This window comes from Cydia pomonella, chromosome 4 (genome assembly GCF_033807575.1).
Source record: "Cydia pomonella isolate Wapato2018A chromosome 4, ilCydPomo1, whole genome shotgun sequence".
NCBI classification, from domain to species: domain Eukaryota; kingdom Metazoa; phylum Arthropoda; class Insecta; order Lepidoptera; family Tortricidae; genus Cydia; species Cydia pomonella.
The window spans coordinates 15931118-15958666 of record NC_084706.1 but is presented as its reverse complement, the minus strand read 5'-3'; the positions used below and the strand labels follow the sequence as shown (position 1 = coordinate 15958666).

The window sequence follows — 27549 nt, the reverse complement described above, 5'->3', positions numbered from 1 at the left end:
ACAACGTTTGGGCTATCTCTACCTTCCGTAGTTTGGGCCTTTTGAGAAAACTTTTTGAGTTGTATTGATAAATAGTGACAGTGACTCGAACTGAACACTGTTTGTCAATGTCAATTAAACGTCAATAATGCCAAGACGTTGACATTGACATTTGTGATAGTTCGTTCGAAGAAAAGCGCAACGTGTTTTTGTGAAATATATAAGGAAACTTAGTTTTATCTACCTAAAATTTACGGTAAAAATGGTAAGAATTACGCAATTGTTATTATTGTATCGCTATTTTATACTCGATATTTTGGTGTAATAACAGAGGTTATGTCAACATATATTATTTGTAGCATATTTTGTTTGAAACTTGACAGAAAACTGTATTAAGTATTTTTTCAAATAATCAGGACTATTTGTTTTAATGAAAGCTACCTAATTGTTATATCTTCAAATTATACAATTACTTGTTTAAAGTAAAATAAATGAATAACTCATTACAAGGACTATTTTCTCTTGCCGCCCAGAGGTCTCTAAAACGGTCTCCCATTCCAGTTAATTTGGAATCTTTACTTTGACAAATCAAAACTGAATTTGTCTTGGCAAGTTTTGATGTGTGAGCAGCTAGGATATGTAAAATTCTGCTTACTGATTTCGATCTATAAGTCTGATGTAAGAGGAAGTAAATATTATGTCGGAAAACATGCTCTTCAATTACAATTCTTCCCATGGTACTTATTTCCGTTAACTTTTCTTTAACAAATTTAAAAGTGGAAAAATTACTGTCTTGGGTGAGACTTGAACTCACAGCCTCTGGATCGATACTCCAGAGGCAGTGAGTCTCACCCAAGACAGTAATTTTTCCACTTTTAAATTTATTCTAAGCTTAATAGTATCGTTTGCAGACATTTCTGCTTGTTAAAAATTAATTTTCTTGAACAGTTTTTGTAGTGCTACTGGTTGAAAAATATAAATATTCTAAAGTGAACATGATCATAATTTCAGATAACACTAGACCGAAAAGGGACTTTTAAGGTAGAATACCTTCAGGAAATAGAGAAGCAGGTTCAAGCGAGATGGGAAGCAGAGAAGATCTTCGAGGTTGAGGTGCCCACCGATGGCCAGCCTCATGAGAAGTTCATGTGCACCTTCCCCTTCCCATATATGAATGGTCGACTTCATTTAGGGCACACCTTTTCACTTTCCAAATGTGAGGTAAAAAAATTATTAAAAATGTTGCAAAACATTTTTAGAAAACATTTAGTTTGTTGTAATTACTACCATTTATTATTTACATAAATACTTCCATGTATTATTTATATACTTGTGAAAAAAGCTTTACTTAACATTACTAATAGGTATTAAAATTAGTTTTTGTATAGCAGGGAAAGGGAAATAATTAAATTTCAGTCTTTTTAATTTATTTATTTATTTATGTCACAGTAATTTTTTTTAAAGTCAGTGTTATATATTATGTATGCTGGCTTGTATTTGGAACCAAATTGGAGGTACCTAGTCACAATTGTCATAAGTACCCACATGTGACATGTCAATATATGACATGCCTTTGATGCACTTGCCACAGGATAGATGACCAGTGATCATACTTTTTCCAGCATTCTTGGTGCGATGACGTCAAATGACACATGACAGTGACCTAGGGTTGTCGACATCTATAATATGATTGACATTTAAAATTATACAATATTATGTTGTCATTGAAAATTAAACACTAATTTTTTTTACTTAATCAGTTATTATAATTGTGTATAACATTTATTACTGTAACCCTAAATTCCTTAAATTTTTCGTCAGCATATGACGATTAGTTTTTGTAATTTTGATTGCCCTGTCGAACAACAGCAACCAGCTTGTTTATTTTCTGAAAATAAAAGTAATATTGCAATTGTGTCATTTTCTCATATACTCATAGTTAATTAACCCTTCATGTCGTTATGCATATTGGGTTAGGCTTTACATGTTCTGAGAATATTTTCTGTAATTCCGATTTGTTTAATACACTATTTTATTTTTATACTTGATTTTATTTGATGCTTGGTTCAAACAATTTAATATTGAGCACTACTGACTAGTGCTAGGGTACTGCACCAAACATGCTGGAAAAAGTATGATCACTGTAGATGACACTTCAATTTACTTTGAATTCAATATTTACAATCAGTTAACACTGCATATTTTGTGCACTTAAATTGTTTATTTATTTTATACCCTACACATGCTGTGTCATTCAGTAATGTTGGCTATTTGCAATATTAGCATTATAATTTTTATCATCCCACTACTGGATTTTCTGCTGGACTGCCATAGTCTGAGAAATCTATCTTTCATAATGACAATAATCCATTAGCCGGGTCCACACAGAGCGAGCATACGCGCGAGGCAATTTCCCCACGCACAAACCGGCCAGTGTAGTTGTGACTCGGCCGAGGCGGCGCGTGCGTTTTCCTCGCCCGAGCGCGTCGCCTCGGCCGAGGCACGTCTACACTGGCCGGTTTGTGCGTGAAGAAATTCGCTCTGTGTGGACCCGCCTATTTAATTATGAATAAGACTAAAAGAAGAGAGATTAAGAAAAACTTGTCGATTTGTGTTATTTTCTGTAAGCACATTTGATAGCATTTCAACACTTGTAATTTTGCACCAGGTGTTAAAAAAAGTATTAACTTTTTATTTAAACAGTTTGCAACAAGATATTACAGACTGAAAGGAAAAATGGTGTTATTCCCCTTTGGCTTCCACTGCACTGGCATGCCAATTAAAGCTTGTGCTGACAAGCTGAAGAGAGAGATGGAGCTATTTGGCTGTCCTCCCGTTTTCCCAGAAGAGGAAGAAGTGACTGTCAAAGATGAGACTGACTTAGTACCAAAGGACAAGAGTAAAGGGAAGAAAAGTAAGGCTGTTGCTAAAACTGGTTCTGCCAAGTATCAGTGGCAAATCATGAGGAGTCTAGGGGTGCCAGAAGAAGAGATTAAGCTGTTTGCTGATGAGCATTACTGGCTGGATTACTTTCCGCCACGGGCTGTGAATGATCTGAAGAGGATGGGCATACATGTAATCATTCTTTCTATATAATAATTTAAACTAAGGATTATTTTTAGAAAGTTTTTTTGCCTATGATTTTCATTATTTTTTTTTCATTAATTTAACAATATTGATTATTATTTCAAAACTATATCTATTCCCGAATAAAATTTACTTAAGTATGTTTCAAGATAATATGAGTAAAATTTTATCATATTAGCGGTTAATTTCACACAGTAAAGCTGCCTTATTTTTCGAAATCTCAAGTATTTAATGATTTTTTTCATTATTTTACATGTGTGACCAATTTGTCGTGTGACAGGTTGACTGGCGCCGCAAGTTCATCACGACGGACGCGAACCCGTTCTTCGACTCGTTCGTGCAGTGGCAGTTCCACCACCTGCGTGAACGCAATAAGATCAAGTATGGCAAGCGGCACACGATCTTCTCCCCGCTCGACAAGCAGCCGTGCATGGACCACGACCGCAGCGCGGGCGAAGGCGCCGGCCCGCAGGAGTACACGCTCATTAAAATGGAAGTTGTTCAACCACTGCCAGAGGTTTTCAAGTAAGCGCTTAAGTTTTCTAGGGCATAGTGTCCTTACAGTTTTTGCGTCAAGGCCTATGGCTTATATATTTTCATGCTCCCTTCAGTCATTGTTGTTAAAAAAAAATATTTTTGTTTCATGCAAACATTGCAGATGTTTTATTATAGCCATATCCCTATAACCCTCTTTGTTCTAGGAGCTTTTAGCTGTTGATGATATGAATAGTGTCTTTCCATTTGGGACTTAAAAGAATGTAAACAAAAATAGACATGTGATTCGGTCATTTGCGCATACATGAGTTATAGCGTATTGTATTCATGAATTTTTATCTTTCAACAAGCGTCTAGGCCACGCGTTTTTTTTACTTTCTTGAGCATGAGGATGTAAAAAAAATTAAGAGTCTAGAAGAAGTTTATTTTTAGGTCTTTTAAAGGGAAGAAGGTTAGCTTGGTAGCGGCAACTCTAAGGCCAGAGACCATGTACGGCCAGACAAATTGCTGGGTTCATCCCGATATCAAATACATAGCGTTCGAGACTGTCAAGGATGGGATATTCGTGTGCACACGGCGCGCCGCGAGAAACATGGCGTACCAGGGCTTCACGAAGAAGGACGGAGAGTTTCAGATACTTAAGGAGATTGTCGGTCAGGAGCTATTTGGTGTAGCCCTCAAATCGCCTATGACGAGTTATCCAAAGATCTACGCTCTGCCGATGTTGACGATCAAAGAGGACAAAGGTACCGGCATCGTCACGAGCGTTCCTTCAGACTCTCCTGACGATTACGCTGCTTTAGTCGACCTGCAGAAGAAACCCGCCTTCCGGGAAAAATACGGCATCGCAGACGACATGGTGCTTCCCTTCAAACCGGTGCCGATCCTCGAAATTCCGGAACTGGGGAACCTAGCAGCCATGACTATGTATGAGAAGCTCAAAATCCAAAGTCAAAACGACAAAGACAAGCTTGCAGAGGCAAAAGAGTTGGTTTACCTAAAAGGTTTCTATGATGGTGTTTTGCTTGTTGGAGAGTACACTGGGAAAAAAATTCAAGATGTGAAAAAACTTCTACAGAATAAGCTTGTAGAGGAGAATGGTGCTGTAGTCTATTTCGAACCTGAGAAAACTATAATATCTCGGTCAGGGGACGAGTGTGTAGTGGCTCTGTGCGACCAGTGGTACTTGGACTACGGAAATGAGGAGTGGAAAGCGCAGGCAGAGCGCGCGCTGGCCGGTGTCAACACCTATCATGATGAGGTACGAAAGAACTTCCAGGCCACGCTGAAGTGGCTGCACGAGTACGCCTGTTCAAGAACGTATGGGCTGGGTATGTACCTAATTCATTCTGTCTGTAGCTCCAATTTAAACTCCAAGTAACTCCAATTTAAACTCTTGATTATGACCTACCCTAAACTTCATTAATGAACCTCATCCCATGCTTGTTATTTGTTAGGTACAAAACTGCCGTGGGACCAACAATGGCTGATCGAGTCGTTATCAGACTCCACAATATATAACGCGTACTACACGGTGGCGCACTACCTGCAGGGCGGCTCGTTCCGCGGTGACGCGCCCAACGCGCTGCAGATCACGCCGGACCAGATGACCATCGAGGTCTGGAACTACATATTTTTTAAGGATGCTCTATTCCCCAAGCACACTAAAATACCGAAAAAGTCGTTGGATCTGATGAAGCAGTCTTTCAACTTTTGGTAAGTTATCGATAGTATTTTTAAGTAGTACCTACTGCTGAGTGCTTACTCGAATTTTCTTATTAAATAATTTTAATTTTTAATGAAGTTTGTGAGGCAATCTCTTCTCTTTTAGTATTTTTTACGGACGCATCAGGTTTATATTGTTTATTTCTTAATAAAGAAACAAGGATAGAATTGTATAATTTTGAAGAAGTTTTACTTCCGTTACATGTATGATGCTGCACACTTAATATTTTGTCTAATTAATTTTCTCTTAATAATTCTTTGTTATTCAGGTATCCTGTCGACGTAAGAGTATCGGGCAAAGACTTGATCCAAAACCACTTAACATACTACATCTACAATCATTGCGCGATCTGGCCAAGCGAGGAGGACAAGTGGCCGAAAGGCATCCGAGCCAATGGCCACTTGATGCTGAATTCAGCCAAGATGTCCAAGAGCGACGGGAACTTCCTCACTCTGTCGGAGAGCATAGAGAAGTTTAGTGCGGACGGAATGAGGCTGACCCTGGCGGACTCTGGGGACTCCGTCGAGGATGCTAACTTTGTGGAGAGCACGGCAGATGCAGCCATTTTGAGACTGTACACGTTCATAGAGTGGGTGAAGGAAATGATGGCCACGAAATCGACATTGAGAATAGGTAAGTAAATAATAGTACATTATTGCAGAGGCCGGGAAAGGGCAATTCGTGGATGAGTTTCGATTTTGTCAGACGACGCGAAGCGGAGTCCGACAAAGAAGACGAATCCACGAATTGCTGTTCCTGCCGAGGCATATATAGTGCTTTTCTCCAAACATGCCAGGAAATCAGGTAAAATAATCATAATTTAAGCATCAACCTATGGAAGGTGGAGGTAAGGAAAGAAATCTCCATATACCAAAAAGTGTCATCAAAAAACCTTAAATAGGTGGCGCTACAATACCTAGAGTACTTGAACAAAAAATCAAATCATAGCGCACTTCACTCCGTCAATAACGCCTAGGTTCTTAGCTACTCTATTAATTTTATTATTTTTTAAAAGTTAAAGGCACAACTATTAAGCCATTCAGTACCATTCAATATTCGCTCATTCAAAATAATTGTGCAATATAAGTTGTATTTGCACGCATGAGATCCTTAAAAAAATATAAAAGTTATATAGTCTTTGATTTTATTAAGCAGTATTCGCACGATCATACACGACTCTATCCTATAGCCAAAGAGTAAAGTAAGTATAGGGAGCGTGCATGAACTGTAGGAGGCAGCACAGGAGCCGTCAGATTTTTGGCGCGAGGCGTAAATGTGATGTTTATTGTTCCGATGTAGCCCACAATATGGCAGAACCTACTATTCACAGGAAAACACGTGACGTGTAAATGTGCATGTTTATGGTTCCGATTCAGGCCACAAGATGGCACATCCTCCAACGCGCACGGTCCCTATATAGGAAAAGAGAGCCCTCTTGAAGCATTTTAAGGAAACTGATTTCGAAGCGCTATCTATATTTTGGATCCGAAACTAGCTATGTATGTGTGTGTGTGCACACGCACATATGCATTCGTATGTGTAGGTACTTTCGTACTACATAATATTAGGTCTACTTGGGCGGTTTACAAGTTAATTTTTTGTTTGATTTCTTGTAACTTTCACCTTCACAGTTTTTTTGTTTACAAGATACCAAACAAAATATTAACTTGTAAGCCGCCCAAGTAGACCTAATATATGTTGAAAAGTTTTAAAATAATGGAATCCAAAAAAAGACATACTTTATAGTAAAGCAAGTATATGTTTATTGTTTTCAATTTAGTATACAAGATAGTAATAGACTAGGTGTTGTAAGTACTTGAATTGTTGAGCTTTGTCTTCTGTGACTTGTTTCCTGGGGGGCGACACTTAGAAATGTAGTTAACATTAGTAAAGATGGCGGCGGTTTCTATTAATGGGATCCGATAACCTACTTTTGCGTAAAGTTGACTACCGATTGTGCAAACTACATCACCAGATGTCACTATAAAATTGGTACAATTTAAAGGCATGAATACAACATTAAGAAGGTTGCATATACCTCGTATGTCAAAACCTAGCTTTATTCATAATGTTGTTACCTAGCAACTGTTGTTTACTGTCAAATAAATGTAAAAATATACAAAATAGTGTGTGTGGGAAATAGGCGTGATTATATGTATGTATGTATGTAAATGTAAACAAAGATATGATTGATATGAACTTATAATTTCTCTATTAATTTTAAACTGCAGAGTAAAATCGGAGCAAGCATTAAACACGAGTCAAATTTAAATAAGGAAATTAGGATCCCAATAGTTTCAATGTTACAAAACCTGGAGGCTTAAAATTTTAACAGTATTCAAGGCAATTCCGGGAAGTTCAGATATTTTCGAAGGTAAGAAGAAAATACCATCCTCCTTAGCGCTCAAGCAGCGAGGAAAACAACCGATGATTATTTTAATTTTGTTTATGACAAAAATTTGCGCGGACACTCTTCTTAGATTTGTGCAATTTGATTCCGCTAAGTTAGACGAGATAGAGTGCATCTATGGAGGTACGTGCGTAGACATTAGACAAGACATACGTCCTATGCCTGAAGTTCATTAGTACAAGAAGGACCCGAACCATGACATCATTACTCGTGTTTATTTTAAAGAATATCTGGAGCGAATTGTTTACGGAGCTAGAGAGCGAGACGAGATTAAGGTTTTCAATTTGTTATATAATAATAGACTAGGTGTTGTAAGTACTTGAATTATTCATCTTTGTGTACAAAGCTGCATTAGCTTCGTCTTCTGTGACTTGTTTCTCAGTATGACTTAGAACTCTTTCATGTGCGCATAACTAACTTGCCTAGTTCTCAACTGAGCGTTTCTTCTTTGACCTTTACATCCAACTGGACTTGAATTCAAGATATTCCGGAGGTAAAGTAAGGACAGGAAAAGTGCACATTAGGAGAATTCCTGGTAATTTTGTCTCGTTCTCTACCTCCGTAAACAATTCGCTCCAGATATTCTTTAAAATAAACATATGAGTAATTATGTCGTGGTTCGGGTCCTTCTTGTACTAATGAATTTCAGGCATAGGACGTATGTCTTGTCTACGCACGTACCTCCATGTACTCCATCTTGTCTAACTTTGCGGAATCAAATCGCAAAAACTTGGCAGAGTGTCATCCCACATGTTTGTCGTAAACAAAATTAAAATAATCATCGCTTGTTTTCATCGCTGCATGAGCGCTAAGGAAGATGGTATTTTCTTCTTACCTTGGAAAATATCTAAACCACCCGGCATTGCCTTGAAAACTGTTTAAATTTGAAACCTCCAGGTTTTGTAACATTGGAACTATTGGTATTCTAATTTATCTATTTGAATTTAACTCGTGTTTAATGCTTGCTCCGATTTTACTCTGCTCTGCTCTGTACTTTAAAATTAATAGAGAAATAATAAGTTCATATCAATCATAATATACCTGTTTACGTTTTTGACAGGAAACAACAGTTGCTAGGTAACACCATTATGAATAAAGATAGGTCTTCACATACGAGTATATGCAACCTTCTTAATGTTGTATTCATGCCTTTAAATTGTACCAATTTTAAAGTGACATCTAGTGATGTAGTTTGCACAATCGGTAGTCAACTTTACGCAAAAGTAGGTTATCGGATCCAATTAATAGAAATCGCCGCTATCTTTACTAATGTTTACTACATTTCTAAGTGTCGCCCCCCTGCCTATAGCTTGAAATGATGCTGACCGCGTCGTGTAGACGCAGCTCGCGGCTATATTCATTGGCTGTTTGTGTTTTTCTTAGTGGATATATGTTTAAAAGAAGTAAAAGACAATACAGTAATAATTTCCCGTCCGCTAAAACACGACAATGGTTTGAATTTTTTAAATTTGAGTTTGAACATAACGAAGAACTTCCCGTACTATTTTTGTTACAATAAGGTGAACATTTCCGAGCGTATTGGAGAAAAAACTCTTTGCATTTATAAATCAGTCAACATTTCTTTAAACAATTCATTCTTACTGCCTCTAAATTAATGTGTAAATGGGTGAATCAACGTTTTTTGTTTTGTTATCCTGTCCCGTTGTCCAAGGGACAACAGTGGCACAGTTTTTTTGAAGAGACGTTGTATGCCGTTCTATTAACATGCTTAGTAGGGGGCCCATTATGGACATTGGTTATAACGACCACAAAAACGCAAGTTTAATACATTTAAGTACCATAAAATCAGTATTTCAATGAACTTTTGTCCCCTGGACAACTAATCGTAACCATGGCAACGAGAGACGCTAAAAAGTTGATTCTCCCAAATATCTATCGACGTAGAGGTTATATACTTAGATGTTAAATTGTTTCAGGGGAATACAATTTCCACGATAAAGTGTTTATAAGCGAGATGAACACTAAAATTAAGCAGACCGATGAAAGCTACGACAAGATGTTGTTCAAGGTCAGTTACCACGTTTTGTCAGTTGTCAGTACAGATCTAGAAAATTGGAGATGCCCGCGTTTTTGAATTGTGTAACCACTATGTCTTTGTGGATCTGGTTCCGTAACCATAGAGATTCCGGTGGAAGTTACAACCCATTTAGGATACGCCTAAAAGAAACCAGCGATTGATAATAAACATAGATGACGAACTAGCTCTGCAAAATGACCCCACACATAATGTGCCGCGGAGCTGTTTTCGCAAGTTCGCAAATGGCGGCCCGTTGTCATCGTCGTAGTAAGAAGTATTAAAATTCTATCTTTAACAAAAAAATATGCCTTATTGTACGGTTAAATGATGTGCTAGTCGTTCCGACACACACTGAAAAAAATATTTCCTTTAATGCATAATTTAGCTAGGATCATATTATTTTGATTTCTCTTGATCAAAACAGGTTTTATATGGGGATGATGTCGTGCATTTTAAACAACCATTGATATTTAGAAACTTTAATTTTAAATTTGTTCAGGTTGTTGTTTTGATAATTTAAATTTGTGGTAGTAAATACGAATCGTCGTTGTAGGTGGCGCTTTTTGATGTGTACATTTTTACAAAGTCCCTGGTATCTCGCTGCTATTTATAAGTTTTCGCTAAGTTTTTTGACCTAAGATTCATTATAAAAGTCCTCTTGGATCTTCTGATATCGGTTTTCATCTTGGTCAGTGCAAAAATTGAGAAATTCAAGATCGCGGGCGCTTTTACCAAATATGATCTCAGGATCGTAATTAAGGGCCGCTCAGATGCTTACAGGGCCGGATTTAGGGGAGGGCAACCGGGGCTACTGCCCAATAGATAATTCGGAAAATTTACCACTTTATTTGGAAAATATTTGGGGCCAGGGGGCCTCCACTCCTTTATTGCCCGCGGCCTCCAGACCTCTAAATCCGGCATTGGATACTTAGGTATCAAGTTTCATCTTGATCAGAGGGAAAATGCAGAAATCCAAGATGGCGGGCGTTTTATTTTTCATTTTTGACCTCAAATTCGTTGCAAAGGTCCTCGCGGATCCTCAGATGTCGATTTTCACCATGATTAGAGAAAAAACGAAGAAATTCAAGATGGCGGGCGTTTTTACCAAATTTGACCTCATGATGAAGGGCCGCTCGGATCCTTAGATATCGAATTTCATCTTGATCGGATGAAAAATTCTGAAATTCAATCCTGCGGCATTTATTTAAAATTTTGAGCTCAAGTTCATAATAAAAGGCCACTCGGATCCTCAGATATCGATTTTCATCTTGATCAGAACAAATTGAAAAAAACCCAATGCCAGCTGTTTTTTTTTCCAATTTTGACCTATTGTCTATTTTCAGATCAAATTTACATTTATTTTTTATCTGACATATTTCTGTGTATAACTAAGCATCGCAGGTGCCTTATAAGATGAACGATACAGTGTATTAATTGGTTCGGAGGCTTAATTACCTTTTAATTGCCTTTAGACACGTGCGACAAACTAACAAATAATAAGCGTGTATATGTATACACTTTAAAATAAAATAAAAATATCATACAAAAATATTGCAAAACATGTTCTAAATTGCATGAAACCGTCTACTTAGAGTCGGGTTCCATTGTCATTGTCATGTATTTTCAAGCGACAACGCTACAGCCAATCACAGCGCCTCATTTTATAATAGACCAATCGTAGATTGGATGGTTTAAATTAACCAATTATACACACACAAGAGATTTTATTTGTTTTGGGACACAGGAAGCGCTGAAAACGGGTGTGTTCGAGCTCCAGGCGGCGCGCGACAAGTACCGCGAGTTGTGCGCGGATTACGGCCTGCACGCGGAGCTGGTCGTGCGCTACATCGACACGCAGGCGCGCCTGCTCGCGCCCGTGTGTCCACACGTCGCCGAGCACGTGTGGCGGCTGCTGGGGCACGTGAGTATACAAATACCGCGAGCTGTGCACGGACTGCGGCCTGCACGCCGAGCTGGTCGCGCGCTACATTGACACGCAGACGCGCCTGCTCGCGCCCGTGTGTCCACACGTCGCCGAGCACGTGTGGCGGCTGCTGGGGCACGTGAGTATACAAATACCGCGAGCTGTGCGCGGACTGCGGCCTGCACGCCGAGCTGGTCGCGCGCTACATTGACACGCAGACGCGCCTGCTCGCGCCCGTGTGTCCACACGTCGCCGAGCACGTGTGGCGGCTGCTGGGGCACGGGAGTGTACAAATACCGCGAGCTGTGCGCGGACTGCGGCCTGCACGCCGAGCTGGTCGCGCGCTACATCGCTGCTGGGGCACATGAGTAATTAGGTGATGTCAAAGGCACAAGAATCCTGAGCATTCTATTTTAGAATATTGTAGAACCCTCGAACTCAAAGTCACATTTGGATAGGCTTAATTAAAAATAATAATGAAATTTTACATTTTTTATATTACATTTCTAAGTCCGAAAACGTCTACAAACATTTCACATGACAGCTGCTCCATATAAAAATAAACTGTCATAGGGATCATCATTGGACGCGCGAGGCATACCTAGTCTCTGTTCACGAATTTGCCTACTTACTTACCCATACTTTCGACCTCTATTTCATCCTCATAAGGGCTGAGTTCCGGGATCCAAAATATTCTCCTTTTTCAGGTTATCACTATCTGGGTACCAAATCAAGTCATATTAGTAGTTTCTGTGTGATTGAGCAATAAACATCCAAATATCTGTTTCATATTAACAATATTAGTAGAAAAAGAATGAATTATATTTTGTGTCGACGCATCTCAGAGAGTTAACGTTAGGTACATTTTAACAGAAAACCAGCATCCTGCACACCCGCTGGCCGGTCGCCGGCGACGTGGACGAGGCGGCCGTGAAGGCGAGCAACTACCTCATGGAGGCGACTCACTCGTTCCGCGTCTACCTGAAGAACCACTGCGCCGCCAGGAAGCCGAAGAAAGGCGAGGCGGCCAAACCCGAACGGAAACCGGATACTGCCGTCATCTGGGTCGCCAAGGAGTACCCACGGTGGCAGCACATCATTCTCACCACGCTTAAGGAGCTCCATGGGGTAAGCACTTTTACAATGACATTATGTGAGCTACTATCTCATGGTGGCGCTATTTGCATCACGCTCAAGGAGCTCTATGGGGTGGGGGTGCAGACGGCCATTCGGAATGTGGCAACCATCAGGAGTAGTCGATATTTGTAATCTAACTGAATGTCATAAAAATATATATATAATATCTGAAATCTACGTCTGCGTTTATATTCACCACCACGGTTAGACCGCATTCCCTTATTACAGTACTATTTTATTAGACACCATACTAACTGTATACACCGAGTTTTATTTAAAGTCCCTTATTTTCAAGGAGGTATTCCTGAGCTTATTAAGTTACTTTATCAAAGCCACCGGTATTCTAATTAATTTCATTTCGGAGTTTTTTTTTCTTATTAAGCCCCTACCGAGCGTGTATACTCGTCTTAGTGCCTGTTTACGTGTTGGTTAGTGTTTAGTATGAGAAACGCAAGTACTAGCTATGTCGGACGGTCTATGTTGAAAATTTTCTATGTATTTAAGTATTTGTATATAATATATGTTATGGACCAAGTGATTAATATGGGCATTATATATAATGGCTGGGCATTATGAATAATGGCAAGTTATATCGTGCCAATTGATTAATTATTATCTAAACTTCATTATTTATCACATTGTCTGGTCATTATGAATATTTCTACGTGGTCGTTGGGCAATTTGGTAATAAAGATACATTGGATGAGGTGTGGGGGGGGGGAAAACAAACGCGTGACACGCGGAGTCCGCGATGGCAGCGTGCAGACGTCAAAAGATTCACTGTTTACTGTTAAACGCTCACTGCTTTTGTTTAGTTTTCGATTAAATTGAAACCGAATACGGATCTTATATTCGTAATTCAGTTTCGTTTAGTAAAGACCAACTTACTCCATTTTTTTACTTCCCTTTCTGGGGAGTTTGAGGGGGCCATTTATGGCCCTTTTTAGCGGCGCCCTAACAATCGCTTAGACTCAGCGTTTCCTGGCAGGACGTAAGTCTTATACATCCCCAGCTTTATGCGTATGGGGAAAGGATGCTGTGGAGCAGTAGAAGAAGCAGGGTTCGCGCAGTTATAGCCCGTCTCATTGACCCGTCCGTGTTTTGCTCCGTTGTGATGCCCCTGTCTATGGTAACCCGTAGGTATTTTGCCATGTGCTGCCCCTGTATCTCCTCGCCTAGTAGTTGCTCGCATGGGCTGCTCTCGTGAGGAACCTCCATTTGGTCAGCCACTCAGGTAGGACATCAAGCTATCGCTGGATCTTCAGTGCGGCGTGGGTTGGTGATGGACGACGCGGCCAACCACCGAGATATCATCGGTGTACTAAGCGTAACAAGATGGCGATAGATAGCTTTCTTGTGGGACTCCCGCGAAGTCAACTGCCACTTGAAAGCGTCGGTCGGCCGATGGAGTTGGACGTGGAGCCGATGAAGTTGATAGCTTGGCTTGCAGGCCCTCATGCCAGACCTTGTCTGTATATTTATTATCAAATAGCCATCTCAAATTGGGCATTTTTCATAATGCCCAGGCATTTATCAATCACTTGGTCCATAACATATACTCTGAGTCTCTGAGGTCTGAGTACCCACAACACAAGCCTTCTTGACTTACCGTGGGACTTAGTACATTTGTGTAAGAATGTCCTATACTATTTATTTATTTCATCATCAATATTTAAGAGCTATGCTCTTTTCGGTGGAGTAATCGCCACTCTTCTCTTCGCTGGGCCAGCCTTTTAATTTCCTCGTACGACACGACAGAAACTTTATTTTTTATTTGGCTGAGATATATGAGCCTGGACCTCCCTCTACGTCTTTTACCCTCAATCTTGTCCTCCAGGATGTTTGAGAAGAATCTGTCGTGCCGTATCAGGTGGCCCACCATCTTGCCCCTTCTGTTAGCTACTGTGTCTAACAGGCATCTCTTCTCTCCTGCCATGCTCAGTCTCTCTTCGTTTGTCTTCCTTTCTGTTCAGCTAATCCTTAGCATCCTCCGCCAACACCACATTTCAAAGACCTCCAATCGCCTTCTGTCCCGTTGTGTCAATGTCCACGTCTCACACGCATATAAAGCAATGCTCCAGATATACACCTTAACTAAGCGTTTTTTGACATTCTTCGAGATGTGTGCTTTAAGCAGGTGTTTTTTACTATTGAATGCTTTTTTAGCCATTGCAATCCTCTGCTTGATGTCCGCCGTGCATCTGGAGTCATGGGTAATAAGACTTCCTTAAAGAAGGTATTTATATTGAGAAACCTGTTCTATTGCTGTGTTCTGTAGTTTTATTGGATTGTGTATAGATCGGTGTTTAGAGATGGTCAGAATTTTGGTTTTCTTGCAGTTTATTTTGAGTCCGAATTGTGTGATAATATCATCTATTTTTGAAACTAATAGCTGTAGTTTAGAGTTAGTTTGTGAAGTGGTAAAATGGCCTCTCTGGTTCCTCTATTTTGTCTGAACCCATATTGATCCGGTCCCAGGAGATTTTCAGCTATTAGTCGTAATCTGTTCTGAATGATTTTGACTAGAATTTTTGAAGCTAGTGAAATGAGACTTAAGGTCCTATGCTCTTCACACTTAAGGGTGTTAAGTTTTTTTGGCAGTGCAACTGTTTTAGTAATTAGCAGGGGTCGTACAAAAAGTGCGGATGACGTCAAACCACTTATAGGATGATTTCAAATAGTATTTTTGATTTTCATAAACAATTATCACTTATCATTTATCAACCACTTTATTAAACGATATCGCCACTTGAAATGAGTAAGTACGTTTTTGACTGACACATTATCAATCAGATGAACAATAATTTGACTTCGTTATTGTTTAGCTATTGTATCTTCACGATTATATTTAGCTAAAATTTATATTTACTAATGTATAAGAATACGCTCTAAAATGTCATCTTTACTCGAATATTGTGTCAATTTTCCGTTTTTGGAGCTACGTGACAAACACGTATACTGCTCTTGCTGTAATCAAGATATACCAACGAAGGTAAGCAATATTAAAAAACGTTTGGAGACAACCAAACATGTCGGAAACGTAGAAAAAAAGGGCAAAGTGAATTTAATATGAACCTTACAAATTTTATGATAGCAGGTGCTACTACAAAATGAAAACTTCCGTAATTTCATAAAAAAATGCATGGATGGTGAATATGCAAAAACAGTTACCATACCAACCGAATCAAACCTAAGACTACGCTAATTGCCAAAAATGTTCAAAAATGCCTTTTCTTCTATACGGAAAGATATCGGGCAATATAATTATATCTATGCATAATTTAATTAAATAATAAGTATAATAACATCAAATTATCTTTTTTTATTTTTACTAATCTTATCTACTGTTCCCACTTTTGACTATTAAACCTATTTATCTGAGGATCCCACAGACTTGTTCTAACTAATTTCAAATAATTATACCTTATGGTAACAAGTTTCGTGAAATTTATTTTATTCACTACATCACCCTACCACCTATATTATTAATTCCATGGATTTATTTACGATTATTTTGTTACTTCATTAATACTACTTTGTTACTACATGTCACACGGAAGTTTAAATACAAACTCAAACATCATCCTGTGTGCAAGATTACGTCATTTTTACGTCATCCGCACTTTTTGTCCGACCCCTGGTAATTAGAAAATCTGTTGGTAATTGTCCTGTGATATATATTTTCTCTATTAATTTGAAAATTTCTTGTGTCATGGGTTCACATACAACGTATTTAATCATTTCTATACAGGGTGACCTTAGCCATTGGACAACCCCTAAAATCCCACGTAGGGTTACTTCTCAGGAATGCTCTGACGTTAATATTTTTTTAATTAGAATAAAAGATAAAAAAATAAATTTTTCGAACAAAAGTTATTTGCAATAATCGACAACAAAAAGAAACACACTGTGTTAATCTTTGGCAGTGTTTTTGACAATTTGTTCGAAATATTTGATAATGATGACTATGGAGTGTGGAATTAAAAGGAGTGAAATCTCTTATGCTAGAACTGTTGCAAAAGTGTCCAGCCGTCAGCTATAAATAATAGTTCCAAATCTCTCCAGAGTAGCTCTAGAGTAGCTAAGAATCTAGGCGTTATTGACAGAGTGAAGTGCGCTGTCTATGATTTGTTTTTTTTTTTTCAAGTATTCTAGGTATTGTAGCGCCACCTATTTAAGGTTTTTTTGATGACACTTTTTGGTACATGGAGATTCCATTCCTAATTACCTCCACCTTCCATAAATGATGACATTTTTCAAAAGTCACAAGCTTATTAGTGTCATAAATAAAAAAAAGATAATCAAAAAGGTTGAAGAAGGTTCCATACTATTCTTTGAGGATACGGGACCGTGCGCGTTGGAGAGTCTGCCATCTTGTGGCCTGAATCGGAACCATAAGCATGTACATTTACACGTCACGTGTTTTCTTGTGCATAGTAGGTTCTGCCATCTTGTGGGCTACATCGGAACAATAAACATCACATTTACGCCTCGCGCCAAAAATCTGACGGCTCCTGTGCTGCCTCCTACAGTTCATGCACGCTCCCTATATTACCTTAGGAGCTACTAACACGTACAGGCTGCTCAAAAGTAAAAATTGGTAATTTGTTAATTTCTTCGAAACCGCTACACCGGCTGTTATGATACTTTGTACACTGGTTCTAAATACCCTAATGCATATGTGCATTTCGGCTTTGGCCAATGGCTAGAGACATACTGTATAAACACGATCGTTCCCCGCTGCTTTTCGATTTTGGATGCTATTCAAGGCTTTGACAAACTGTTCTTTCAGGATAGCTTGACCTAACTCGTCATTTTCTACTAATTCTTCTTCTTCCATATCATCTTCTTTCAATCTTATAAAGTTCTTCTATGTACCTTTTCCATCTTTTGACTATATCACTGTTGTTTATTAAAATGTTACCCTGCTCGTCCAAAATAGTTTAGTTTATCTAATCGTATTCTATGCTTTATCCATCTACCAATAAAATATTTTCATTTAAAAAAAAAAAAAAATTTTCATCTTCATTCTTTTCATCCATCTGGCCCTTTCGCATATATCATCGATTGTTTCGCATACTTTTAATATATTCTTCTCCTTACACTCCCGGCATTTACTTTTAATTTTATTGGATAGCCTTTTATATTCCTCACACTATTTCTATCACATTTATTCCTGAGTTTCCTTCTTTAAATCATCAAGTCTATAACTTCCTGGGTGAGCCAATGTTTCCTTGGTACAATTTTCACCATTTTCAAACATTCTTTGGCTGATGACGTTCAAATGTCTTTCACTATTCCCCACTTTTTACTAACACTAACATTATCATTCATATCTGTTGTATTTTTATATTCATCTAGTTTATTTCCTGCTTTATTACTAAATTGCACTCTAATACTGCTATCCTTATCGTTTAGTTTCTTGAGATCAAGTTTCTTTGGCTTGTGTCTCCTATTTTGTTTTCTGCCTTGAAATATATGTTTACTTAATTATAAATTATTGTCGTAGCTCCTGGAAGGGTTTTGCAAGATGTCACTTGCTGTCTAAATGCTGATTTAACTATTGTAAAGTCCAATTGATAACGTCCAATGTCACCGGGCATTTTTCATTTGTACAGCCGTCTCTTTGGTAGTTCAAAACAAGTATTGGTGACAACTAAATTGTTTTCTTTACAAAACTGTACCATTTTATCCCCTCTGGTGTTCCTCTTTCCCAACCCGAATTTTCCAACTGTATTATCTTATTCTCCCTCTCCCACTACTGCATTAAAATCCCCCATTACTATAAGATTATCTTTTTCTTTCACAACATCTATGACTGAGTCTAGAGCAGGGGTTCCCAAAGTGTGCGCCGCGGCGCCCTGGTGCGCCGTAGAAAGTAAAGAGGGGCGCCGTGAGTTCTGTCATTATCCGAAACCACAAATATTCGCGGGTACCTATTAGAGCGCTCGCAGCGTTAAATAATATAGCGTCGTGTCACTCTTTTTAGACCGTGATTTTAAATTTACAAGGGCGCCGTTGCAAAATACTAAACTTGTAACTGCGCCGCATGTTGAAAAAGATTGGGAACCCCTGGTCTAGAGAATTATACATTTCTTCAATTTCGTCATCACCTGTGGGCATGTAAACTTTTACTATTACTATATCTACAGGAAGATTAAATCTTTACGGCAGTTATTCGGTCACTGTAATGAATCGTAGTCCCCATTTTTTGTTTAATACTATTGCGGTTCTATTAACACCTTGTGCCTCTCTTGTGTATATGATTCTATAATCTTCATCCCAATCTCCACTGCGTCCCCATCTTACTTCGCTTAATCCTAGTATATTTATATTTTATCTTTCAATCACCATCTTCATTTCCTCAATTTTTCCATCCACTAATATCCTCCCAGCGAACGAAAAAAACATAGAAGACTAATCTCAAACAAAATATCAGCGTAAAAGTGGCCCCACTATTAAAACACGCAGTACTCATAACGGACCAATTGCAACTCGTCGATGTTGACGTCTTGTTTTCTTCGACGAAACTGCGTTTGACCATGATTAGTCAATTTAAACCACCCAAACTACGATTGGTGTATTATAAAATAAGGCGCTGTGATTGGCTGTAGCATTGACACTTGAAAATACATGACAATGAAAACCAACTCCACGTAGACGGTGTCATGCGATATAGAACGTTTTAAATGCTATATTTTTGTATGATAATTTGTTATTTTATTTTAAAGAGTATTAATATATAGGCTTATTATTTGTTCGTTTGTCGCACGTGTTTAAAGGCAATTAAGCCTCCGAACCAATTAATACATTGTATCGTTCATGCAGAAATTCGTATTGAACACGTCGTCGTAGGAACAGTTTGTATGGGAATGGGAAAATATCATTATTGTTTTTACTATTTTCTTTGTGTGGCCTACTCCACATCAAAGTACGCAAACAAAACAGAGTCACAAAACCTTTTACAGTACATATGGGGCTACTTTATAGCACTAGTGCGAGAAGTAGCATATTACGTTACTGTGTCGAACATTTAAAGGGCCATATGTACTGTAAAACGTTGTACGATACATGTGCGAATAGGTAATTCGCAACTCGTGTCGATTTAAAACACTCCCTTCGGTCGTGTTTTAATTTATTGCCACTCGTTTCGAATTTCCTATTTTTCGCACTTATATCGTAATGTACTATTTCGTGTGGACCCATTGACGACAGCCGACAACATGGCGGCGCGCGGGCTGGCAACCGTTGCTAGACCGCCGCGCCGGTAACGCGTGCGCCGCGCCGCCCGCGTCTGTTATCAGTGTTACCTACGTCACGGGATCGATCGCTCGCACATCGTCAACGCCAGTTAAATCCTATCCGCGTACTTGACTAGTAGCTTATCGTGATACTAACCTATGGATTCACGGACTAATATAAATGGTATGGTGCAGTGCATGAACCTAACTAGTGTTTCGGTGAACTGTGTGTGCCTGTGCTAACTGTTTGTGTTTAATACTAACTTAAATAATAATAACTTTTTAACTGTATTTCGAACATTACATATTGTTTATTAAGTGCGTGCATTATTATTTACGATCCACGTAGGTTTAACACCCACACTTGAATTCTTTCCATATTTTTTCACCGTTCAAACCGTCCCTGGACCTGGAAATATTGCAATACCAAAATTAGCCAAATCGGTCCAGCCTTCCGCGAATTTAACGAAAAGTTATAAATAGCAGCGAGATCTTTACTTTACTTTACTTAGTAAAAATGTACCTACACATAAAAAGCGCTACCTACAACGACGATTCGTATTTACTATCACGAATTTAAATTGTCAAAATAACAACCTGAACAAATTTAAAATGAAAGTTTCTTAATATCAACGATTGTTTAAAATGCATAACATCATCCCCATATGAAATCTGTTTTGATCAAGAGAAATCAAAATAATATGATCCTAGCTAAATTATACATGAAAAGTAATCCCATATTGTTTCCAGTGTTTGTTGGAACGACTAGCACATCATTTATCCGCACAATAAGGCATATTTCTTTTATTAAAGATATAATTTTAATACTTCTTACTACGACTGTGACAACGGGCCGCCATTTGCGAACTAAATAGCTCCGCGGCACAAAGTTGACGCCCCGCCCGCTTCGGCACAATATGTGTGGGGTCATTTTGCAGAGCTAGTTCGTCATCTATGTTTATTATCAATCGCTGCATCCTCCTCACATTCTACGTCCCTATCTGGCAAGGATTTCGCAGGATGACGACCGATTCAGCCTTGCGTCTGAGCCTGCCGGACTCGGACCGCCACGGCATGTTACTTCGTGGAAGCCCGTTGTCAAGAACCATTTTATCATTGTTTGTCATTCCCATTACTCCATATTTGATGAGGGTAAGTGCGGTAGTATCCTCATTTGCTTTCCGCACCGCAGTTCAGAAGCCGACTGGTCGCTCTTTGATATCTGTTTACAGAAGCCCTTCCGGAATCCATTTCTTCGGCCCTCTGCCAGTACTAGTATCACTGCTGCCTGATACTAGAGGAATGCTTATTTAATAGCGGCATTGATTCGCCATGTCACAAAATTGTCTTGGGACTAATGTGATACTTTATAGGTAAACCCATCCCACCGGGTTTCCCATCACATCCTGCTAATCTTGTCGCTGTGTGGTTGGGGACTGCTTATTCAACATATTCGCAGCTAACCACCATATCTGGTGGCCTTTCACTATCCACCACCTGTGACCCCATAGGTAGCCTACAGCTCAGCCCCTATATTTATTTATAATTGATGTCATAGTTTTCAATTGTTTGGTTGAGTTAAATATAATTCCCGCCATGCAACGCTATATGCAGCATTTAATTCTTTTTACGAAAAAAAAAATCAAAATTAACTAAGTCATTTCGTTTCCTTATATGTATAACGACCCGAAGATAATTTTTAAAAATCATGGTGTAGAAAAATGGATACTTAAGGCACCGATTGTTTTGTGTTGTGTTGGAGGGAGAAGCTTTGCCTCCATCTGATTAGCGGAATTAGTGAAAAATCGCCACACCAACAACCTGTTTATCTCACCGTATTAGATGCTCACATTGAAAATACTCTTCCTTAGCCCTCAGGCCTCCCCGACAACAAGGTGATCTCAAGCAAGCTCGGCGCTATCCCAGAATTGAAAAAGTACATGAAGCGGGTGATGCCGTTCGTGCAAATGACCCGGGAGCATGTGGAGCGCATCGGCCTGGACGCGCTGTCCGTCGGCCTGCCCTTCGACGAGATGGCCGTGCTCGAGGACAACCGGCAGTATCTTCTCAACACATTGGATGTAAGTCTGATCCTAACGACTTTACACTGACAACCCGTGAAAATATTAAATACAGTCAGCACCAATAGTAGCGTATGGAACAACGTGCCAATAGCATCTGCCACCCTCAAATACTGTTCTAAATAGAAATACATCTCTATAACGGGTGACCAAAAAAATGAGAATGGTTTTCTGTAGACTTATAAACAAAACTATCTACATAAACAAAAATGCTGTTAATAAAGTTATTGCTTGTTGTAGATTCTTGAATTTCATGTTTTATTTTTTCAAACATTTGTTTTTGTTAGAATGAAGTCGAAACAAGAAACTCTGCGAAAACGTGTTGTACATTTAAAAAATTCTAACTTAAATATGGGAAAAGGGACACAGTGGGTCATTTTAGTACAGAAAATGTACCAGTTTCTACTATATATATAAAATTCTTGCATCCTTGACTATAAATCGCAAATATGGTAGTGGCTGGTCAGTGAAGATAATAACCAAAGCGAGCCTGAAATGACTTCAAAGCACTTTCAACTATATGAATTCTATGAGCCAACCCAAATGAGATACCGCCAAAATTTTTAATTGTTACCAACCGTACATTTGTCGAACATTAAAAAAGATAGGTAGGTAGAATGCTGCTAAAAGGTAAGAGACCCGGAATACACTGATCAGTAAAAATCGACCATTATGTCTCAGTGACGCTAGATGACTCGAAATTACAAAGGGAAATCAATCAGTTCGGATGATGAAAGTTATTTTCCTTTTAGCTAAACTGTTATACCTGGAAATGGTTGATACTATACTAGCAATAATTCTACAATACCAGGCAATATCAAACACAAGTATTATGGACAAGTTTGATTTAGAACATTCTTTTTTTTAATTATTCATAATAAAGTGATATACATTCAGGCGCGGATACAAGGGGGGGGGCCATAGGGGCAATGGCCCCCCCCTAAAACCCTGGCTCTCACATTACTAAATTGAGTAACATTTTTTTTTACCTTATTTTCTGTGCAAAAATATATGATTTTCTCAAAATGGCCCGCCCCCTAAGCCAAATCTTGTATCCGCGCCTGTATACATTTTATAAATTTCATAACTTATCCCATTTGGTTTAGGCACATTTTATAATATGGTTAACTCGTTCGCGTTTTTCCTGTAGACATCGTAAAGTTAAGGGAATCTAAATTCGTCCGCCATATTGTCATTTTTGACAGGTTAGGCATCGAACGCACACATCTAGCCACTATTGAATATTGTGTAGAAAAATTATTTTAAACGACTATTAAACTAATCAAATAAACATGACAAAAATTTAAATTACAAAAGTCAATATTTTTAAAGTAAAACTATTTTATATTTTATTGGTTCGTATGATTTAGTGACATAATTAAAAAATATGCCCATGGGCATAATATAGCTCATTTTATCTCGGTATGCTGGCTTACAATAACACCGTTTACGAGCAAGTGTTATGAAAATTAATTTATTTATGTACAGTTGCACTCCGAATTTTTTAAGACGGCAGCAAACACCAAAAATTATAAATAAAATCTAAGTAAATACCTATATAAATCAAATCTGTAATCTCAGTGTTATGGCATCGTTTGTTATCCAGCTGGATACTCTAGAAGTAAAGTACACAGAGGACCCCGGCGCGCCCGAGAAGACGCGCGAGGACTGCGCGCCGGGCCTGCCGCACATCTCGTTCAGCGCCGCGCCCGCCGTGCCCGTGGCCCTCGTCAACCCCGAGCCCATGAGCGGCCTGTTCACCGTGCGCCTGGCGCTCGCAGACCAGGACACTGTTGAGAAGATCAAGGCGAAGATCGTCAAGGAAGTCAAGGCTATCAAAGGTTTGTGACGCACGTGGTATACCAACGACCGGTCTGGCCTAGTGGGTAGTGACCCTGCCTATGAAGCCGATGGTCCCGGGTTCAAATCCTGGTAAGGGCATTTATTCGTGTGATGAGCATGGATATTTGTTCCTGAGTCATGGGTATTTTCTATGTATTTAAGTATTTATAAATATTTATATATTATATATATCGTTGTCTATATAAGTACCACACAAGCCTTATTGAGCTTACTGTGGGACTTAGTCAATTTGTGTAACCATGTCCTAAAATATTTATTTATTATTATTATACCACGACACTGTTGACACGGAAACGGCGCAGCTGGTCAAGGGCTCTGGACCGCTTCTTCCACAATCCTATTTCGTCACCTTGTCATTATTGTCATATGGTCCACTGTTCTGTTTCGTCAACATTCCTATATCGTCACTTTCCTATGTGGTCCACTGTGATAACTTCACAGCGCTGATACTGGTGGAGGTCAAAATCACTGGCTAACAAAACTTTTCAGTTTGAACAAAGGAGTACAAAAGTAAATAGAAAATGCAAAAGTTGATTTATTTGTTGAAGGCGGTCAGGATAATGGATGGTACAATAATGTTGACGAGCTGGCACTGTGGTCAAAATAGGACTGTAGACAATCTGGGACTGTAGTCAAAATAGTAATGTGAACGAGTTAGGAAGGTGACGATTTGTTCACAAAATAGGACTGAACGAAGCCGTCTTGAACCAAGAGAGTCAAGGATTAAAGCGTGTGGTATCAAACCAGCGACCTGTCTGGTTGGTTCACGATCCGCTCGCATGTAAAACCGCGCCATTTATCGAATAATTTTGATTGCTCGCAAACCAAGATACTGTTAGAAAAATGATGGCAAAAATTGTTGAGAAATTAGTCATAGGCAAGTTTGGCTTACGTAGTAACAAAGAGAATTTGAAATAGGGGTGTATTGTCAAAGAAAACTTCGTAGCGACGTAAATTTACTGCCATGTTTCGACAGATAATTAAAACTTTTAGAACGCTCTTTGTCTTTGATCCTTATTATTTCGCTGATATGTGTTCAATTTGTTAAATATCAAAAATTGGCGCCATCTAATAGATCAAAGGCCAAAGGTATAGCAGCATCGTATTACCAATCTTTAGCATCGAAGGCACAGACCTATCCGACATTCGGCCACGCCACGATAAAATTGTGTAAAAATATTTTAAACGGCTATTATTCTCATTAAAACTTAGCTTAAAGGAAGACTCAACCACAAAAACCTAGTCAAACAACCCATTCCGAGCCCTTCCAGGCGCAAAGGTTCCCATCACGCAAGCCGCGTTGCCACACTGAATCCTAATAGACAGCCTCTGCATCAGGAATGACCCGTAACGAGGGTCATGACCTCTCTCCATCAATTAAATTAATCAAATTGAATATTTATCAAGGCCAACTTGTTCTCAATACAAAATTGAATACTCAAACCGTAGCCATTTTGGTGGTTACACTGCTGTGTATGTGTGCGTAAAAATGTGTATGCGTGGGTTTTTAGGGATGTGTACTGGTCGATTTTAATCATATTATATATCGAGCGGTGGTGGCCGAGTGGATATGACGTCCGACTTTCAATACGGAGGTCGCGGGTTCAAATCCTGGCTCGTACCAATGGGTTACTTCAAAGATGTATGTGAAGAGACACAAGCTTCACAGTCCACAACCCGCATTGGGCCAGCGTGGGGACTATAGCCCAAGCCCTCTCGTTAATATTTTATTTGATATCTCGTAAACAAAAAAAACTATAAAAGTTACAAGAAATCTAACAAAAAATTTACTTGTAAACCGTCTAAGTAGACCTAATATTATGTAGTACGAAAGTACCTACACATACAAATGCATGTAAATGTGCACGCACACATACATAGCTAGTTTCGCATACAAATTAGAGATAGCGCTTCGAAATTAGTTTCCTCGCTTCAAGAGGGCTCTCTTTTCCTATATACTTACTTTAGTCTTTGGCTTTATGCCATGTAATGGGCGTTTCAACATGCCTTTATGCATTATCATTTATTACGTCAAACAATAAACAAATTGGGGGGACAATATTTGTAAAATTTGTGCCGCCTTTACCATTTATTTAGTTTTTTTTAAACGCAAATGAGATGAAAACATTGAATGTATCACAGGCAGTAAGGTGATTACCATGGCCTGTACATTTCATGCCGTTGACGTAAAAATGACGTAATTTCCCATACAGGCAGTTTTTCTTTATAACATTACCAATTTTGATAGCTAACATATTGACGCGTAAAAAAATATTTGTTACACTGTTAAAAATCAAAAATATGTATCATTTAATAAACTAACAATCTATTATTTTGTTGCGTGACAGTAAGATTAAAGTTAGTTAGACGTTTCTGTACTGATTGTCAAGTATTTATATCAGTTAACGAATGGTATGAAATGTGCGGGCCCTGGTGATTACTAAATGGAGTCATTAAAAGCCCTCCACGCCTTAGGCGTCGGACGCCTAGTGGACTCCCCTTAATAATCCCTTTCTATCGCCCCGGGTTCTCTGTTCGTAGTCGCTTTCCCCTACAAAGCGGGGAAACGCTGGGATAGGCTACGACCGTAGCGTTACGAAAACGTTGGCAATGAAAGTGTTTCAGAGAAAAAATAACAGTAATGAATGTTCCGCAGATGCGAGTTTTCTGAAGCTATGGCGCTACGTGGACCCGGTGCTGGGGCCGCGAAGGATCCCGGCGCCCGGCGACCTGCAGAGCCGCTGTGCAGCCCTGGACGCAGGCGTCCTGCGCGTCGAGCCGGCCGCCGGCCGCGTGCAGCTCGCTCTCAATGGCTCCAGTCTGGACCTTGGCGCCACACTGCTTTATACTTACGATAAATAGTTATAAATAAATTATTTATTTATTTATTACCGGTATGTGTTTGTTTGGCTAAGTGTGTTTCTGGCGAACGCGCTGCTAGCGCGCCAATAGCGAGCCATTTCCTAAAGGATTGACCCGGATTCCGAGTGGATTATTTAAGGGCTCCCAGCGGTTTTCATCGATTTTTGACTAGTTTTGAGTCGTTAGTCCTACATTATTCTTATTCCTTTATTTCTCTTACTTCTTAGACTGGGGTTTTTACAATATGGATATAAAAGTAAAATATAAAAACACAAGTGCCGCCAGCAGCGGGACAGGGCCCAAGCTGCCGGTGGTCGGGGCCGCAGAGAGAGGAATCGCCGGACTATCCGCGCCGTGTCCAAGATCACCGCCTTCTGCATCTGACCCTTGATCCAACCACCTAATCAGAGTCTCTCAAGATGCTTGTCGAGACTCTTCGCTATAAGACCGTTCGCTGAAACGACTATCGGGACAATGATCGTCGAATCAACATCCCACATGGCGGTTATCTCGTGAGCCAAGTCTAATTACTTACTGGACTTGTCCTCGGCTTTCACGAGATTCTCATCATGGGGGATGGCGATGTCGATGAGTACGGCCCGGCGTTGCGATCGATCTATTATCACAATGTCAGGCTTATCGGCTACAATAGCCCTGTCAGTGATAATAGATCGATCCCAATAGAGCGTGGCACGACCATTTTCGA

At 39.3% G+C, this 27549-nt stretch overlaps 1 protein-coding gene across 1 annotated transcript; it reads left to right on the top strand.

Moving 5' to 3' along the window:
• The first annotated feature begins 70 nt into the window (after nt 1-70).
• On the top strand, nt 71-26867 carry LOC133517156 (leucine--tRNA ligase, cytoplasmic). Its single transcript, XM_061850338.1, has 13 exons — nt 71-244; nt 991-1200; nt 2683-3054; nt 3347-3591; nt 3994-4892; nt 5019-5277; nt 5556-5920; nt 9635-9726; nt 11480-11656; nt 12533-12787; nt 21909-22118; nt 23725-23959; nt 26638-26867. The coding sequence occupies exons 1-13, from the start codon at nt 242-244 to the stop codon at nt 26841-26843; spliced, it is 3528 nt and encodes a 1175-aa protein (XP_061706322.1). The 5' UTR covers nt 71-241; the 3' UTR covers nt 26844-26867.
• The last annotated feature ends 682 nt before the right edge of the window (nt 26868-27549 follow it).